This window comes from Schistocerca cancellata, chromosome 3 (genome assembly GCF_023864275.1).
Source record: "Schistocerca cancellata isolate TAMUIC-IGC-003103 chromosome 3, iqSchCanc2.1, whole genome shotgun sequence".
In the NCBI taxonomy this organism is placed as follows: domain Eukaryota; kingdom Metazoa; phylum Arthropoda; class Insecta; order Orthoptera; family Acrididae; genus Schistocerca; species Schistocerca cancellata.
This window is the reverse complement of record NC_064628.1, coordinates 796191054-796208526: the sequence shown is the minus strand read 5'-3', so window position 1 is coordinate 796208526 and position 17473 is coordinate 796191054. Positions and strand designations below refer to the sequence as shown.

The 17473-nt window shown below is 50.4% G+C and overlaps 3 protein-coding genes across 3 annotated transcripts; all 3 read right to left on the bottom strand.

Moving 5' to 3' along the window:
• Positions 1–7928: 7928 nt before the first annotated feature.
• Positions 7929–8523, bottom strand: LOC126176577 (uncharacterized abhydrolase domain-containing protein DDB_G0269086-like). Its single transcript, XM_049923739.1, has 2 exons — positions 8228–8523; positions 7929–8109 (listed from the first exon to the last, which is right to left on the bottom strand). The coding sequence occupies exons 1-2, from the start codon at positions 8521–8523 to the stop codon at positions 7929–7931; spliced, it is 477 nt and encodes a 158-aa protein (XP_049779696.1).
• Positions 8524–9888: 1365 nt separating this feature from the next.
• Positions 9889–10374, bottom strand: LOC126176576 (uncharacterized). The gene has a single exon (XM_049923738.1). It carries the CDS (start codon positions 10372–10374, stop codon positions 9889–9891), a length of 486 nt encoding a protein of 161 aa, XP_049779695.1.
• LOC126176575 (uncharacterized) lies at positions 10371–10838 on the bottom strand. The gene has a single exon (XM_049923737.1). The coding sequence runs from the start codon at positions 10836–10838 to the stop codon at positions 10371–10373; it is 468 nt and encodes a 155-aa protein (XP_049779694.1).
• Positions 10839–17473: the final 6635 nt, after the last annotated feature.

The window sequence follows — 17473 nt, the reverse complement described above, 5'->3', positions numbered from 1 at the left end:
AGTTTAAACGAGATCGTGTAATGTGGCTACTAGAAATTGGATGTTCCTACTGTGATACTGCAGAAAGACTTGGCAGGAATGTAGTCGCTTTACATGACTGCTGGCAGCGGTGACCAAGAGAATGAATAGTCGCAAGAAGAACGGGCTCCAGACGGTCACATGGCACTACCGAGAGGGAGTTCGGCGTATAGCTGTGGCGCATTCTACTGCGCCTGCAACATCAATTTGAACAGCAGATGGCGCTACAGTGACACAATGAACTGTTACAAATTTCAATGACGGCTCCAAGGCAGTTGCCCTGTAGCGTACATTTCACAGACCCGAAGCCACGCCATTTGCGATTTCAGTAGTGTCAAACGAGAGCACACTGGAGGGCAGAGTTGAGTCTGTTGTTTCTGATGGGAGGTGATTCTGCTTCGGTGCTAGTGATGGCTGTGTGTTGGTTAGAAAGAGGCCAATTCAGGGCCAGTAACCAATCTGATACACTGGACCTACACCTGGGGTTATGGTCTGGGGTGCGATTTCGTATGACACTAGCAGCGCTCTCGTGGTTATCCCACCCACCCTCACTGCAGATCAGTACGTCAGTCTGGCGTTGTTTTCCAACAGGATAACGCTCGTCAACATACCGCTGTTGTAACCCAACATGCGCTACAGAGTGTTGACATGTTGCCTTGGTCTGCTGGATCACCATATTTGGTTCCAATGGAGTACATGTGAGACATCATAGGATGACAATTCAGCGTCATCCACGAACAGCATTAACCGTCCCTGTATTGATCGACCAGGTACAACAGGCATGGAACTCCTCCCACAAACTGAAATCTGGCACCTGAACAACACAATTCATGAACGTTTCCATGCCTGCATTGAACATTCTGGCGGTTACACTGGTTATTAATGTACCAGAGTTTTACATTTGCAATGACTTACCTCTTGCTTACATTAACCTATGAACTTGCAATGTTAATCACTTAAATATGTTACCTAGACAAATGTATTCCCTAAATTTCATTACGTTAATTATTTTTTATGCTGCAGGTTCTATTTGTTGCAGCTGTCTTCGAGACCTCCGTGACGTTACCTTTAAGCAAGATATCGTAAAACCACAAGTTTTCCATACTGTCCTGACCTACGTCCCTATAGAGAGACTGTTCGACTGTCGCCCCGGATGGCACGTTCTCTAGGTCCGTCACATATTGAAAACATCTGGTCATGGGCTGCCGAGAGAATGGCGCAGCACCAGTCGTAAGCCACTACGATTGGTGAATTCTGACACAGAGTTCAAGCTTTATGGAATAACGCAGCCATACCTCTCACCCGAGCTCAGTTTTTAGGCCCTGCTTCGTTAGAGCAACTCTCGTTGCAAGTGGAGGCAGCTCTTTTTACTAAATTCCGCATCGCTATAGGGTGGCAAACTCAGTAGCCGATCATCACACCATACTGTAGTCATGTCACTACGATAACCTCCTCGAGGTGACGTCAAGAGCTTATGACATACAACAGACGATGTTTATTGACAAAGTGGATACATTACGTGAGCATAAACCTCTGAATATGTAAACTGAACGCTCATAGCGTATCATCTTGACACTCCTGCTTTCTGTCACTATAAAACAACGGAGATTGTCGACAGAGTTCGAAAGAGTCCTAGTTGTAGTCAGGACTGGATCGTGTAGGGCATCAAGAAGATGCCTATGGCACTGTGTTAGAAAATTTTCACAAATTAGATCTTGTGACCATCTATGTTGTTAGGAGTTCCATCTTCTAAACAGCTTATTATCGAGACATCAGTTGCAACACTTGCACTTTTTATCATCACGAAGGAAAGAAAGATTTTACGTCCCACTGTCGATGAAGTCATTAGAGACGAAGCGCAGACTCAGACTGCGGCAGGATGAGAAGGAAATCGATAGTGTCCTTTTGAAAGGAACTGAAGTATTCGACATTAGAACTATCAAACACACTGACAATTAGTTGTTCAGCACAGGCAAACAAATTAAATATTTCCTAAGCTGTCCCTGCCATTTGAATGTCCACTTGAGCCCACATCGGAAAAAGATAGTTAACCACATTGTCCAGGACATGCAGGCCCAAATCGTCATACTGGGGCTTTCAAATAAAATGAAATGAGGTGTGATGGCCCTCAACTGCGTATCCTCAGACTCAAAGTTGAAATATTATAAGTTTTGGCAGGTTTCGTTGTCTAGAGGCTGGGATACGTAGTTGCCGTATTACAAGCCAATTACTGCTGAGTCTACAGTATACAATATGAATATACACATGAATCGAATGGTCTAAGGTTCCTATTACTCGGCAATCGCGAATTTTTAATGCAACATAGTAATTTATAAATGAAAGATTGCAATTAAATAAATTCTGCAGGTACTATTTTAACCAATTTGAAGAGTACGATAGCAGAAGTACCTTTAAGAAAGCCCTTTATTACTGTAAAACATTGGTATCGATGGTCCAGCAATTAAACAAAATATAAGTTGAATAACAGGGAAACAATAGATTCCTACTTCACGCAAACGAAATATTTCTATCTCCCGTGACCGTGTGTCCGTCGCGCCGTACTGCCCAGGACTCTCCATGTCCTGTGCGACTGTCCCTCGCGCCACACTGCCCAGCACTGCCCCTCCATTCACTTCGGTAGTCGCCTCCCTTAGTAACGAGCGCTGTGATTGGCGATAGCGGTCCCGTCCTGTCTCCAAGCCAATGCACAGTCATAAACATACTGCAACACATTCTAAATACTGGATTTACATTTAAATAACTTGAAATTAAATAAATATTCCTATGGCTGGGCCCTAAAGACGCTCTAACAAACATTATTAAATACATAAATAAATTAAATAAACATATATCAAAGGAATAGAACAGCACTAAGCCAGTAGCCTAATGTCTCTGTGCTTTCTGAAACACAGTAAATAATTGACCAATTTCTTCATGAATAGTATATATCGGATATAAACAAAGGTATTGGTGAGTAAATATTTTTTCTTGTAACTGTGTAGTACTTATGGACTGACGCGATCGATAGTAATCGGCCACTTTGACCTCCAATAACTCATGTACTAGTCACGTTAAATGCCTGTAATTTATACCAATTTAGGTTTACACTAATAGCTTCCTAAAGACACGTCTATGGACAAAATCGGATGAACCATTTAGATTTTGGAAATTCCTTGCTGGTATTACTTGTATAAAAAAAACTTTAAACTAATAAAGATATTTAAAATCTGATTACACCATCAGAATCGTCGTGCAAATAATGGTAATGTGCTTATTTCTTTTTAAGGTATCATGATTCTTGTGACTACTATTAATTTGTACAATAACTGTGAAATGCCTGCCATTAAGGTTTTCTCAAAGTCCGCCATCTTTGGCACTCCCTGCATGTGTCTTTCATCGACACAGCGTCACCACTGAATTCCCAGCCACGCGGCTGATGGACCACGTGGTCTGGCCATTGTGCAGCGTCACACGGTTGCTAACGAGCTGCAGCTTGCCGAGCAGCCCCGGCGGTGGCCGCTAACTCTGAACTTAGAATATTTTCAGGGCCCCACATCTCGCCCGTTACCTCACAATACACAATATCAGTGCTGAGTGTACTAATTCAGTGCATATCCAATTCCACAAGCAATGTCAGGTTTCCTCAATCAGTTCAGGCGATGTCACTCGCTACTTGAAAATCCGACATGCTCTTGCACAGCCAATGCCAATCCTTATATACTGATATGCACCATAGCGGAGGACACTACTTGACATGCTCAGACCACCTCCCAGCCCAGGCCAGGATTTCGTGTGAGCATCTGATAGAGGAGACATCGGAGTATGGCAGCGATTGTGCGATGTGAATATCGATTCACTTTTACTGATCTTTTTTATTCATTCTTTATAATTCCCACCTCTTATCTGGGAAGTTGACATAGGCCATACCACCCACATTTCTGTAGATAGTACAAAGTGTATGTGTCAGTTACATCTGCCTGGTACTTACAAACATTATGAGAAATAATGCTGACACTGCAAAAAAAAGGAACCTAATACTAATACAACAACTACAACAAACCAAAATAAAAGGAAGAAACTTATTTTCTGTCGGTACCAAATTACGAAAATCTTGTAAAATTATCGATATCTGATTTGGGGCCTGAGTTTCTGTCAGGCTGGAATACAAGACCCCCACCGGCTCCCTCTCCCCCCCCCCCACTCCCTTCCAACAACATACATTGCCAGAAGGCAGAAAATGATCTGACTAGTAGCAGCGCACCAGGAGAGGGGATGGTGGTGGGTAGCTAAGCCAAGCGCTCCGACCGCAGGTTTGACCCCCTCAAGACGTCTAGAAACAAGTCCTCTGTGACATCGGTGTGTGTGTTGTCCACCAGGTCCTGCAGCATGTAGCAGGAGCGGACTGCTGCGTCGGGAAGGTGCCCTGTGCTAGGGGACCGGCGGTGGGCATCAGCAGCAGCTGCAGTGACAGAGGTTGCACCTCCATGGCTTCACGGATGTCTACAAAAGGAGAATGGTAGTGAGAGAAGCTTGCCCGCTTAGATGCCAGGGTCTACTGTGGGAGTGACGTTGATGGTCGTGGATATAGAGGTTCGCTCTGTTGCCACCTACCTTGAAAATCGTCTTACCGCTGGTGGAACTTGTTGTGTAACACTTCGTACACAATGGTAAGGAGAGGGGGGTTGAATAGCAGTCCAGCAGCTATCATCGTACTAAAAGTGGACAGGAGCATAAATGACCAGCGAACATATAAATACAGTAAACAGAAGTTATACTTACCTTGTATCTTTCTCCAAGCGTTACAAAGGAACATTACAAAAGAAAAAATAGCAAATAAGTCCAGCTATTACAACTAACAATACTAATGAGCATTGTGCAGAGTGAGGCTCCTGAATACTACTGCAAGAGCGAACTGTCGAAGGCTGACTAAGACTGATGACTGTCGAAGACTGTGACTGTGACTGGGCTGTGTAGCTGCCGCCAGCCATTCTACACTGAAGCGCCAAAGAAACTGGTATAGGCATGAGTATTCAAATACAGAGATATGCAAACAGGCAGAATAAGGCGCTGCGATCGGCAGCGCCTATATAAGAAACAACAAGTGTTTGGAGCAGTTGTTAGATTACTGCTGCTGCAAAGGCAGGTTATCAAGATTTAAATTATGTCAGACCTTAACTTTTCCCGGCGAATCGAATGTTCAAATAATTTACGGGTGGTGTTCGACGACGTCACCCGGCAGCAAACCCGTAAGTTATTTGAAGATTTAAATTACTGAACGTAGTGTTATAGTCGGCGTACGAGCGATGAAACACAGCATCTCAGAGGTAGCGATGAAGTGGGGATTTTGGTGTGCAACAATTTCTCGAATGTACCATGAATATCAGGAATCCGGTAAAACATCAAATCTCCGACATCGTTGCAGCAGGAAAAAGATCTTCCAAGAACGGGACCAACGACGACTGAGGAGAACCATTCAACGTGACAGAAGTACAACCCTTCCGCAAACTGCTGCGGATTTCAGTGCTGGGCCATCAGCAAGTATCAGCTTGCGAACCATTCATCGAAACATCATCGATATGGGCCTTCGGAGCCGAAGGCACACTCCTGTACCCTTGATGACTGCACGACACAAAGCTTTGTGCCTCTCCTGGGTCAGCCAACACCGACATCGGACTCTTGATGACTGGAAACTCTTGCCTGGTCGGACGACTCTCGTTTCAGATTGTATCGAGTGGACGGACGGGAACGGGTATGGAGACACCCTCACGAATCCGTGGACTTTGCATGTCAGCAGGGGACTGTTCTGGGTGGTGGAGACTGTTAAAGTGTGAGGCGTGTGCAGTTGGAGTGATATGGGAGCCCTGATACGTCTAAATATGGTTCTGACTGGTGACACGTACGCAAGCATCCTGTCTGATCACCTGCATCCATTCGTGTCCATTGTGCATTCCGACGGACTTGGGCAACTCCAGCAGGCAACGCAACACCCCAGACATCCAGAATTGCTTCAGAGTGACTCCAGGAACATTCTTCTAACACTTTCGCTGGCCACCAGACACCCCAGACGTGAACATTATCAAGCATATTTGCATATTTGGGATGCCTTGCAGCAAGCTGTTCAGAATAGATCTCCATTCCCCCCCCCCCCCCCCACCGAACTCTTAAAGACACCCTGCAGGATTCATGGCGTCAGTTCCCTCCGGCACTAGTTAGGCATTAGTTGAGTCCATGCCAGGTCGTGTTGCGGCACTTATGCTTGCTCGCGGGGGCCCTACGCGATATTAGGCAGGTATGCAAGCTTATTTGGCTCTTTAGTGTATATTGTGGCAGCAGAGAACACTCGTGGTCGGAGCCGTTGAGGGCTTGGCTCAGGGGTCTGTAGGAAACGTGCGTTTCCGTTACCAACTTCGAGAGACAGAGAGGGTGATATCGGTCTATGATACCACAGTAGTAACTGTGCCAGGACCCAAGCTGGCACATGGCGAAAGGCGTGGATCCTCACTGACGAACCCACAGAATAGAGTGTGTGACCAGGCTGATGTGGTGGATGTGTAGCAGAGCACAACAGCTCTAACAACGTGCGTTGGCAATGGCGGGGAGTTTTCGGCAATGGATCGCTCATAAATTGGAGTGGTTCGATACGAAGAGAGGAATCATGCCAGGATGTTCACTTCACTGTTAGGGCTACAGATATTGCTTTCGTAAGTTGTTCTATACTGCAGTGTTGTGCTCTTTGGAACGGGGACCTGAATATGCCAGTTGAGTAGCAAAAAGAAGAGAATTCATCAGAATCCTCTATTAAATAGAAAACTGGGCCAAGATCATGGTGCAATGAGTAGCGGAGTACGTAAACGTTTTGTGTGGTTATTCAGAGAGAACATCAAAGATCATCAGCCAGATGTCGGCGAGGAAAGGGCCAGCGAAATCCAAGTGTATGTGACCTTATGGAGCTTATAGCTTGGACCAGGGTGCTCAACATTGCGCTACAGAAGTTTGTGGGTAGCGCTGGTGGCAGCGATGAGTACGACCTCTCTCTTGACTCAATGCCAGAAGATTTTCTTGTGATGTTAGTTGATTGCTACAGTACAATAGATGTACTGAAAGGTAATAAAATAATCATGGTTGTAAGAGAAATTAACGGTACCGCATATGCGTTCAGATGTTGAGATTTCAGGCGGTACTGAAAGTCATAATGGCAATTATTTAAAAAGAGGGCCTCCATGTCTACCCCAACCTACCCCACGTCTGCCCTGGCCTCCTCCATGTCTGACCAGGTCTCCACCACGTCTAGCCCGGCCTCCTTCACAACTGGCCCAGCCTCCAACACGTCTGGCCCGGCCTCCTCATTGTCTGCCCCAGCCTTATCCACGCCTGGCCCGGGCCTCAAGCATGTCTGTCCCAGCCTACTCCACGTCTGCCCCTGTCTTCTACCTTCTGGCCTGGCGTCCTCTACATCTGGCTCAGCCTCCTCCACATCTGCCTCTGTCTCCTGCACGTCTGGCCCGGCCCCCTCCACATCTGGCGCAGCCTTCTCCATGTCTGTCCCATCCCTCTCCACGTCTGTCCCAGCCTAGTGAACGTCTGGCCCAGCCTCTTCCATGTCTGGCCCGACCTCTTACACATCTGGATCGGCCACCTCTACACCTGCACCGGCCTTTTCCACGTCTGCATTGGCCTCCTACACGTCGGGCCAAGCCTCCCCCATGTCTGCCCCGGAATCCTCCATGTCTGTCCCAAACTCCTCCATTTCTGCCCCAAAATCTTTCACATCTGACCTGGCCTCCTCCATGTCTGCCCTGGCCTCCTTTATGTCTGGCCCGGCCTCCTCCACATTTGCCTCGGCCTCCTCCATGTCTGAAACGGCCTCCTCCCATGTCTGGCCCGTCCTCCTCCAAATCCGGCCTGGCCTACTACATGCCTGGCCCGGCCTCCTGCATGTCTACCCCGGCCGCCTCCACGTCTGCCTCAAACCCCACCATGTCTGCCCCATCCTCTTCCACGTCTGGCCTGGCCTCCTCCACATTTGCCGTAGCCTCCTCGACGTCTGCCCCAGCCTCCTCCACATCTGTCTCGGCCTCATCCAAGTCTGGCCTGGGAATCCTCCACGTCTCGCCAGGCCTCCTCCACGTCTGGCCTAGCCTCCTCCACGTCTGGCACAGCCTCCTCCAAGTCTGCCCCGGTCTCCTCCACGTCTGGCCTGGCTTCCTACACATCTGGTCCGGCCTCCTCCACCCCTGGCCCAGGCTCCTCCACGTCTGCCCCGACCTCCTTTACATCCGTCATGGCCTCCTCCATGTCTGCGCTGGTCTCCTCCATGTCTGGCCTGGCCTCCTCGACATCCGGCCCAGCCTCCTCCAGAACCGGCCCGGCTTTCTCCACATCTGCCCCGGCCTCCTTCATGTTTGACCTGGCCTCCTCCACGTCTGCCGCGGCCTCCTCCACATCTGACCTGGCCTCCTCCACATCCACCCTGGCCTCCTCCACATTTGCCCCGCAATCCTCCATGTATGCCCTGGCCAAATCCACATCTGCCCCTCCACCTCTTCCACTGTCTCCTCCCTTCTGGCCCAGTGTCCTCGCTCAGCCTCCTCTATGTCTGCCCCAGGTTCCTCCACATCTGTCTTGGCCTCATCCATGTCTGGCCTGGTCCTCCTTCATGTCTGCTCCAGCCTTCTCCACATCTGCCTCGGCCTCCTCCACATCTGGCCTGGCCTCCTCTATATCCATCTAGCATGTCCTCCACCACCTCTGCCCAGGCATCCACGACGTCTGCTCTGGCCTCCTGCATGTCTAGCCCAGCCGCCCCCATATCTGGCCTGGCCCCCACCATGTTTGGCCCGGCCTCCCCCACATCTGCCCCAGCAATCATCACATCTGGGGTGGCATCCTCCATGTCTGTCCCAGCCTCCTCAACGTCTGGACCGGCCTCCTCCATGTCTGGCCTGGCCTCTTACACATCTGGCTCGGCCTCCTCTACACCTGCACCGGCCTTTTCCAAGTCTGCACTGGCCTCCTACACGTCTGGCCAAGTCTCCCCCATGTCTGCCCCGGAATCCTCCACATCTGTCCCAAAATTTCTGCCCCAAAATCTTCCACATCTGGCCTGGCCTCCTCCACATCTGCCCTGGCCTCCTTTACGTCTGCCCCAGCCTCCTCCACATCTGTCTCGGCCTTGTCTGGCCTGGGAATCCTCCACATCTCGCCAGGCGTCCTCCAAGTCTGCCCCCGTCTCCTCCACGTCTGGCCTGGCTTCCTACACATCTGGTCTGGCCTCCTCCATGCCTGCCCCAGGCTCCTCCACGTCTGCCCCGACCTCCTTTACATCCGTCATGGCCTCCTCCACGTCTGCCCTGGCCTCCTCCATGTCTGGCCCAGCCTCCTCAACATCCGATCCACCCTCCTCCAGAACCGGCCCGGCCTTCTCCACATCTGCCCCGGCCTCCTTTACGTCTGACCTGGCATCCTCCACGTCTGTCCCGGCCTCCTCCACATATGACCTGGCCTCCTCCACATCCAGCCTGGCCTCCTCCACATTTGCCCCGCAATCCTCCATGTATGCCCTGGCCAAATCCACATCTGCCCTTCCACCTCTTCCACTGTCTCCTCCAGTCTGGCCCAGTGTCCTCCACTTCTCGCTCAGCCTCCTCCATGTTGCCCCAGGTTCCTCCACATCTGTCTCGGCCTCAATCATGTCTGGCCTGGGCACGTCTGCTCCAGCCTTCTCCACGTCTGCCTCGGCCTCCTCCACATCTGGCCTGTCCTCCTTTACATCTGGCCTTGCGTCCTCCACGTTTACCCCGGTCTCTTCCATTTCTGGCCCGGCCCTCTCCACATCCGGCCAAGCCTCCTTCACCCACGGCCTGGCCTCCTTCACGTCTTTCGTGGCCTCCAGCACATCTGGCCCGGCCCCCTCCTGTCTGCCATGGCCTCATCCACATCTGGCCTGGCCTCCTCCACATCTCCACTGGCCTCCTCCACATCCTGCCCGTCCTCCTCCACACCTGGCCCAGCATCCACAACACATGGCCCAGGCCCCTGCATGTCTGGCCCAGTCTTCTCTGCCCTCGCCGCCTCCACATGTGGCCCAGCCTCCTCCATGTCTGGCCAGGCCTCCTCGACATCCGGCCCAGCCTCATTCAGCTCTGGCCTGGCGTTCTCCACATCTGCCCTGGCCTCCTCCACATCTGGCCCCACCTCCTCCACGTCTCCTCCCTTCTGGCCCGGCCTCCTCCATGTCTGCCCCAGGTTCCTGCATGTCTGGCCCATCCCCCTCCATGTCTTGCCCAGGTTTCTCCATGTCTCTCCCAGCCTCCTGAACGTCTGGCCCCACCTTCTCCTTGTCTGCCCTGGCCTCATCCATGTCTGCCCCTGCCTCCTCCACGTTTGCCCCAGTCTCCTCCACATCTGCTCTGGCCTCCTCCACGTATGGCCCAGCCTCCTCCACGTCTCCCACTGTCTTCTCCCTTCCGGCCCGACCTCCTCCACATCTGCCCTGGGTTCCAGCATGTCTTGCCGGCCCCCTCCATATCTGTCCCAGCTTTCTCCATGTCTGTCCGAGCCTCCTGAACGTCTGGCCCAGCCTCCTCCAAGTCTGCCCCGGCCTCTTCCACGTCTGCCCTGGCCTCTTCCACGTCCGCCCCGGTCTCCTCCACGTCTGCCCCAGCCTCCTCCACGTCTGCCCCAAACCCCTCCATGTCTGCCCCATCCTCTTCCACGTCTGGCCTCGTGTCCTCCACGTTTGCCCCAGCCTCGACGTCTAACCCAGCCCCCTCCACATCTGTCTCGGCGTCGTCCACGTCTGGCCTGGGCCTCCTACACATCTACCCCAGCCTCCTCCACGTCTGCCTCGGCCTCCTCCACCTCAAGCCCGGCCTCCTCCACGTCAAGCCTGGCCTCCTCCACATCTGGCCTGGCCACCTCCACATCTCACCTGGCCCTCCCCACGTTTGGCCTGGCCTCCTCCACATCTGCCCCAGCAAGCACCACAGCGACCTCCACATCTGGCGCAGCCTACTCTACATATCTCCCTGCCTCCTCCATGTCGGAACCGGCCTCCTCCACATCTGGCTAAGCCTCTACCACGTCTTGCCCGGCCTCCTGCACTTCTGCCCTGTCCTCCTCCAAGTCTGCCCCAGCCTCCTCCACATCTGTCTCAGCCTCATCCACATCTGGCTATGTGCCTCCTCCACATCTGCCCCGGCGTCTGCCCTGGGCCTCCTCCATGTCTGCCTCGGTATCCTCCAAGTCTGGTCCAGCATCATCCACATCTGGCCCAGCCTCCTCCACATCTGGTACGGCCTCCACCACATCTGCCCCGGCATCCACCTCATCTGCCCCGGCCTCCTCCATGCCTGGCACTGCTGCTTCCATATCTGGCCTTTTCCCCACCCCATTTGGCCCGGCCTCTTCCACGTCTGCCCCAGTGACCACCTTGTCTGGCCTGGCGTCCACCATGTCTGGCCCAGCCTACTCCACGTCTGCCCTGGCCTCCTTTATGTCTGCCCGGCCTCCTCCACGTCTGCCCTGGCCTCCTTCGCGTCTGCCCCAGCCTCCTTTAAGTTTGCCTGGCCTCCTGCATATCTTCCCCGGCCTCCTCCACGTTTGGCCCAGCCTCCTCAACACCTAGTCCGGAATCTTCCATATCTGCCCTGGCCTCCTCCACATCCGGCTTAGCCTCCTCCACACCTGACCTGGCCTCTTCCATATCTGGCCCGGCCTCCCCATCAGCCCTGGCCTCCTCCACATCCAGCCCGGCCTCCTCTACACCTGGCCTGGCCTCCTCCACATCTGACCCAGCCATCTCCACATCTGCTCTGGCCTCCTCCACGTCTGGCCCCGCCTGCTGCACGTCTGCCCTGGCCTCCTCCACATCTGGCCCGGCCTCCTCCATGTCTGCCCTGGCCTCCTCCACATCTGGAACGGCCTGCTGCACGTCTGCCCTGGCCTCCTCCACGTCTGTCCCGGTCTCCTCCACATCTGGCCCAGCCTCCTCCCCGTCTGCCCTGGCCTCCTCCATATCTGGCCTGGCCTCCTCCACATCTTGCCCAGCCTCCTTCACGTCTGCCCTGGCCCCTTCCACGTCTGGCCTGACCTCCTCCACATTTGCCCCGGCTTCCTCCTTGCCTGGCCCTGCCTCCTCCACATCTGGCCTGGCCTCCTCCACACCTGGCCTGGCCTCATCCAAGTCTATCCCGGCCACCAGCAGCTCTGTCCTGGCCTCCTCCATGTCTGACCCGACCTCCTCCACACTGGCCCTGACCTCCTCCATGTCTGGCCTAGCCTCCTGCACATCTGGTCTGGCCTCCTCCACATCTGCCCTGGCGTCCTCCACATCTGGCCCGGCCTCCTCCAAGCCTGGCCCGGCCTCCTCCACGTCTGGCCCGGCCTCCTCTGCCCTGGCCTGCTCCACGTCCAGCCCGGCCTGCCGCACATCTGCCCTGGCGTCCTCCACATCTGCCCCGGCCTGCTCCATGTCTGGCCCAGCCTCCTCCACATCTGCCCCAGCCGGTTCTAGGCGCTACAGTCTGGAACCACGCGACCGCTACGGTCGCAGGTTCGAATCCTGCCTCAGGCATGGGTTACTTAAGTTTATGTACGTCGGTTTATATAGTTTTAAGTTCTAGGGGACTGATGACCGCAGAAGTTAAGCGCCATAGTGCTCAGAGCCATTTGAACCAGGGCCCAGTAATCAAGTTGTTGGCTGTCTTATCAGACAGCTTGGGTCCATAAAGGTCAAGGAGTGGTTTCTAGTCAGTGTTTTATTGAAATTTGGCTCCATATAATAAGGCGTAGAAATTTTGAGCCCCAGAAATAATGGCAAGAGCTTCTCTCTCAATTTGATTGTAGTTATCTGGAACTCAGAAGTCTAAGAGGCATAAGCAATAGGCTGTTCAGACCCATAAAGATTTTTTGTTCCACCAATGCTTGCTCGTCGTGTAGCTTTTCGTTGTGCATGTTGCTCAGCCTGTTTCTGCGGCTTCCACCCTTTCAAGATTTCTGGGTCAGCGGCGGCACTGTACGTAGCAGAATTAGTGCACCTTTCTAGAATTGAAGAATACATTGATTCATTCAGTACAATCACAGTGTAATACTGAAAGTGAACAATGAGTACTATCGAGTTCACTAGAGCAGGGCGTATTACTCAATGGAAAAAGTCCTCATATGTAGTGATGTCCAAGATTACAGGTAACGGAAGGTTTGCTCAATCAGTTCAGGTAATGTCACCACTGACCCGAAATGCTCTTGTAGGCCCCTGTGTAGGGTTTCATTTTTCTCCTTTTCCTTCCTTCTTCTTCTTCTTCAACACTACATCCGTATATTGGGCCTTGGCCTTCACAACAATTGGGCTGGGCAAACTATACTCGCGTTCCAGCGAGCTTGGGATTTCCTGACATGCCGCAGAATACCATAAAATTTCTAGTGTTGCTCGAATAATCACGTGGCATTTGACTGATGTGGTGCGAGAGCAAGTGACTGCGGAAAACTATAAAATTGCTGCAAGAACAAGTTATGTGAGACGCCCGCTAAACCCGCTGGGCAGAACAGGTGATTAGGGTTGTTGAAAGGGCCAAATAAGGTTGGGGTCATTTTCACTTTAAAATTATAATTTATTGTAATTTAATAACACTTTTACAACCAAAGTGGCACATAGCCGAAATTTTACAACTACGAGTTTCAAACTCTAAATCTTAAATCAACAAAGTAAATTTCAAATGACTGAGAACAAGCAGTTACAATTAAAAATAAAATAATTAAAAATATATATATGATGCAATACAAATGGCTGAAGGCGTTCAATAAAATTTTCAAGATTTTAAAATAAATTACCACAACCTTTCAAAGGCAGAAGGTCGCAATGTTTAAGCTTGAAAGGTAATTTTAAGAATAAGGCTCCAAGCTGCAATGTTTAAGCTTGAAAGGTAATTTTAAGAATAAGTTTCCAAGGATGAGGGCCCACAATCAATTTTCCAAAATTAAAAAAAAAAACCTTCAGCCTTAAGTTTTAAGTAGCTGAAACCAGACTAAAGGAAAGACCACACAATGGTAATAACCTTTCGAGAAATATCCACTTGCCGGAATTCAAACTTACTTACATAAAACACAGTAAAACCCAGAATTTTTTTTAAATCATTGGCTATGATAGATTATAAACAGACAATTAAACATCGGTGAGAAAGACAGTAAAGACAACAGCGCTCAGAAGCCTCCAGGGGGTCGGTCTGCCCTCGTTCACTTAGGTGAGACAGGTGGTGAGCCCAACTACACAGCCACGGACCGACTGACAAACGACTTGCTTGCCACTAATCGGTACATGAGAACTCAAGCACAAAATGATACGGACGTAATTATCCACAATCAAACATGTATATGAATTAAGCTGTCAAAACTACACACTGAGTTGGACAGCGACAACAGGTTAGGAAAGGACACTGCCTGAAATTACGTTTGTGGCCAGGTCAGGTAACCGGAACACTAAAGGCCACAAGGCAGAAAAATTCTGCTGGTGCACTTGAATTGTAGTCAACCAATATAGATAATTCCACCGCATGGCAGCTAAATTTCAGCAATACAAACACTCCGTGTCGCTCACAGGAAAACCTCCCCAACAGCGAACCACCGAAACGAATCACACAACATGAATCGACGTGGCTTGGGTACTCGAAACCACTACTCAACTTTGACGTCCTGGGTCGGTGAACCACGAAGCTCGTAGCGATCGGACAGCTCCACACATGCTCCGACACTGCACAGGGACCGACAGCAGACCCGGCCGACTGCACTGCGTGGAGCTAACTTCCCTGGTCCGCCGCAACCGACAGACTCCTGCGGAATACCGACAACATCTAAAATAGTCGTCAGTAGAAATAACGCCAACTACACACACAACTTGACAAACACTTGCACGAAGATCTGAACAATACCCAACAGCAACTAGGCACACACAGAGACAAATCGGGAGTTCATGCACACACACACACACACACACACACACACACACACACACACACACACACAGCCGACTCGTGAACCATTGGTGGGCTAAAACGCATCGTCCGGTAGGACGACTGACCGACAATCTACCAAGACCGTGGCCCGGCTCAAGTGATGCATGGCAGCAATGGTCTGGCGAGCCATGTCGACGCATACCTCACTGCTGCTCCGACTGCACTAGTGCCGCATTGCAACCCCCGACTGACAGGTCCGAACTGCGCTCCAGACGTGTTCCAACTAACTGGCAGCCCCAAACTCGCGACCCTAACTCGCTTGCGACATACAAAGACCGGGAAGTAATAGCAGTCGAGCAAAGATACTACGAGAGGAGATATATCGATACGCGCTGCTAGCGCCGGTCACAGTCAGGCAAAGCAGCAACTCAATGACAGTAGTAATTTAAATTAAAATAGTGAGGATGAAGTACGTTAAAAACAGGGTGTAAAATACATGATGGCAGGAATACGAGCCACGCACAACTCATTATGGCTCTGCCTGATTTTGACAGTTTCGTGAAAGATTGTTGTAAACAGGAATACACTCTGCCACCATACAAATTCCTGTCATATTTTAACTAATTTACAATAAGAGTTCTCATACAGTACTTATCAATACCACTAATACTGATGGAAAAAAATGGCAACACCAAAAATTATTGACTGTAGAAGTAGGGGAACAATCTTCAACCTGGTGTACTCTGCATGTTGCCAGATTCATTCAATATATCAGCCACCCTCCTCCCAGTGGGTGCTAGATATGGCAAGTTCGCAATTAAATTTAAGTAAATCTGTTACATTGATATGCAAATTAATTAAATTAATTATACAAATTAATTAAATTCAAAAATGACAGGAAATTCAAATATAGTGGGAAATTAAAAATGGTGGGTATTTCAAAAAATGATGGGTATTTCAAAAAATAATGGGTATTTCAAAAAATGGCGACAAATTCAAAAGTGGCAGGAATTTCAGATTTTGAAGCCCTAGTTCACAATACTGTCATCATAGGACGCTGTTGGACTCCCCCTCTCCCAGTTCCCCTCTCCTTTCCCCCACTTCCCCACACGTGAACGGGCAGGAAAAAGGCTCAATCTTTGCTTAACTGCTGGAGAGCAAGGTACAGTCTTTTCTTTCTTTATTTTGAGGAAAAAGCTCAGCCGTTGGTGTGGGAGGTGCCAGTATTGGCTACTACATGTTCTAATTACATATCATTACATGATTAAAAAGCATCATTAATTGATATATGAAACAGACAACAAGAATCACCTAACATGTACCACAAGTTGAATGATACATGCACCCTCCACTATCAACTCCAAGCATATGCGCTGGACTAGAAAAAACTCCATCACTGCAGCACGCCATTAATACCATTTTCATGAATGTGCTTGGTCTCTGCAGAATGCTGGGAGGGCATAGCCCCTGCCCACCTACACACTGCAGCAGCTGCCATGTAGTGCCTTTCAGCTGGCAGCCTTGGGCTTGTGTCAGGGCAGTAGTGGCGCAATCATGCAGTGAGTCAGGTAACTGCTACAGGTGGGGAGGGTACAAGACCACAACATCTAACGGTGATGCAAAATATCAGTAGCACGCATTATGTTTATGTGTTAGCTGTGTCACTTGGCTGGGAGGCCCCCACTGTTCCACCAGCGAGGGAAGGGGCCCTTTTTGTGCTAATGAGGTGGCTTTCATTGATGGTTGTAAAATACTGAGAAGCTAAATGGTTGTAAGTGAATACCGGAAACCTTTATGGTGCAGACCTTCAGAACCACCCCACTCTAAAGCTACAGCAGTTTCATAGATCCTCCTAGGAAGATCAGCACAGACAAAGAATGCTAACCACCAGAGCAGCCTCATCATTCAGCGCCTGCTTCAAAGCCATCCTTGGAGCTGGGGTGAGTTGTAGGGGATGCAAGCTGAAGCCTCTGCACCATAAAGTAGCAATTTCAAAGATGATGATGATGTTTGGTTTGGGGTGCTCAACTGTGCAATCATCAGCACACGTACGAAGTCCCAATTTTTACGCAATTCAATCTATCCACTGTCACGAATGATGACAATGAAATGATGAGGACAAGAAAAAGACCCAGTCCTCAGGCAGAGAAAATCCCCAACCCGACTGGGAAGAACCCAGGATCCCGTGATCCAGACTCAGCAACGCTAGTCACTAGACTTCGAGCTGTGGACGTGGTTTCAAAGGCCTTCCTAGAAAAATATTGGTCTGCTCTCACAGACGAAGAACGATGCTTCCAGGAACCACTCCATTTTTCAAAGACATCCATGGATCTGAGAAAAGTTGTAAGGCTGGCTGCTTTGATGTAGATGGGAGGGGTGTAGAATTCCTACAAAAACCTTCCTAGGACTCATGTGTTAAAACAGTCGGTGGCTCTGAAGTAGACAGAAACAGACACCCGTGGGAGGGATGCAGATTGCCGACAGAGGTTTCCCTGAAACTCTTCAATTTA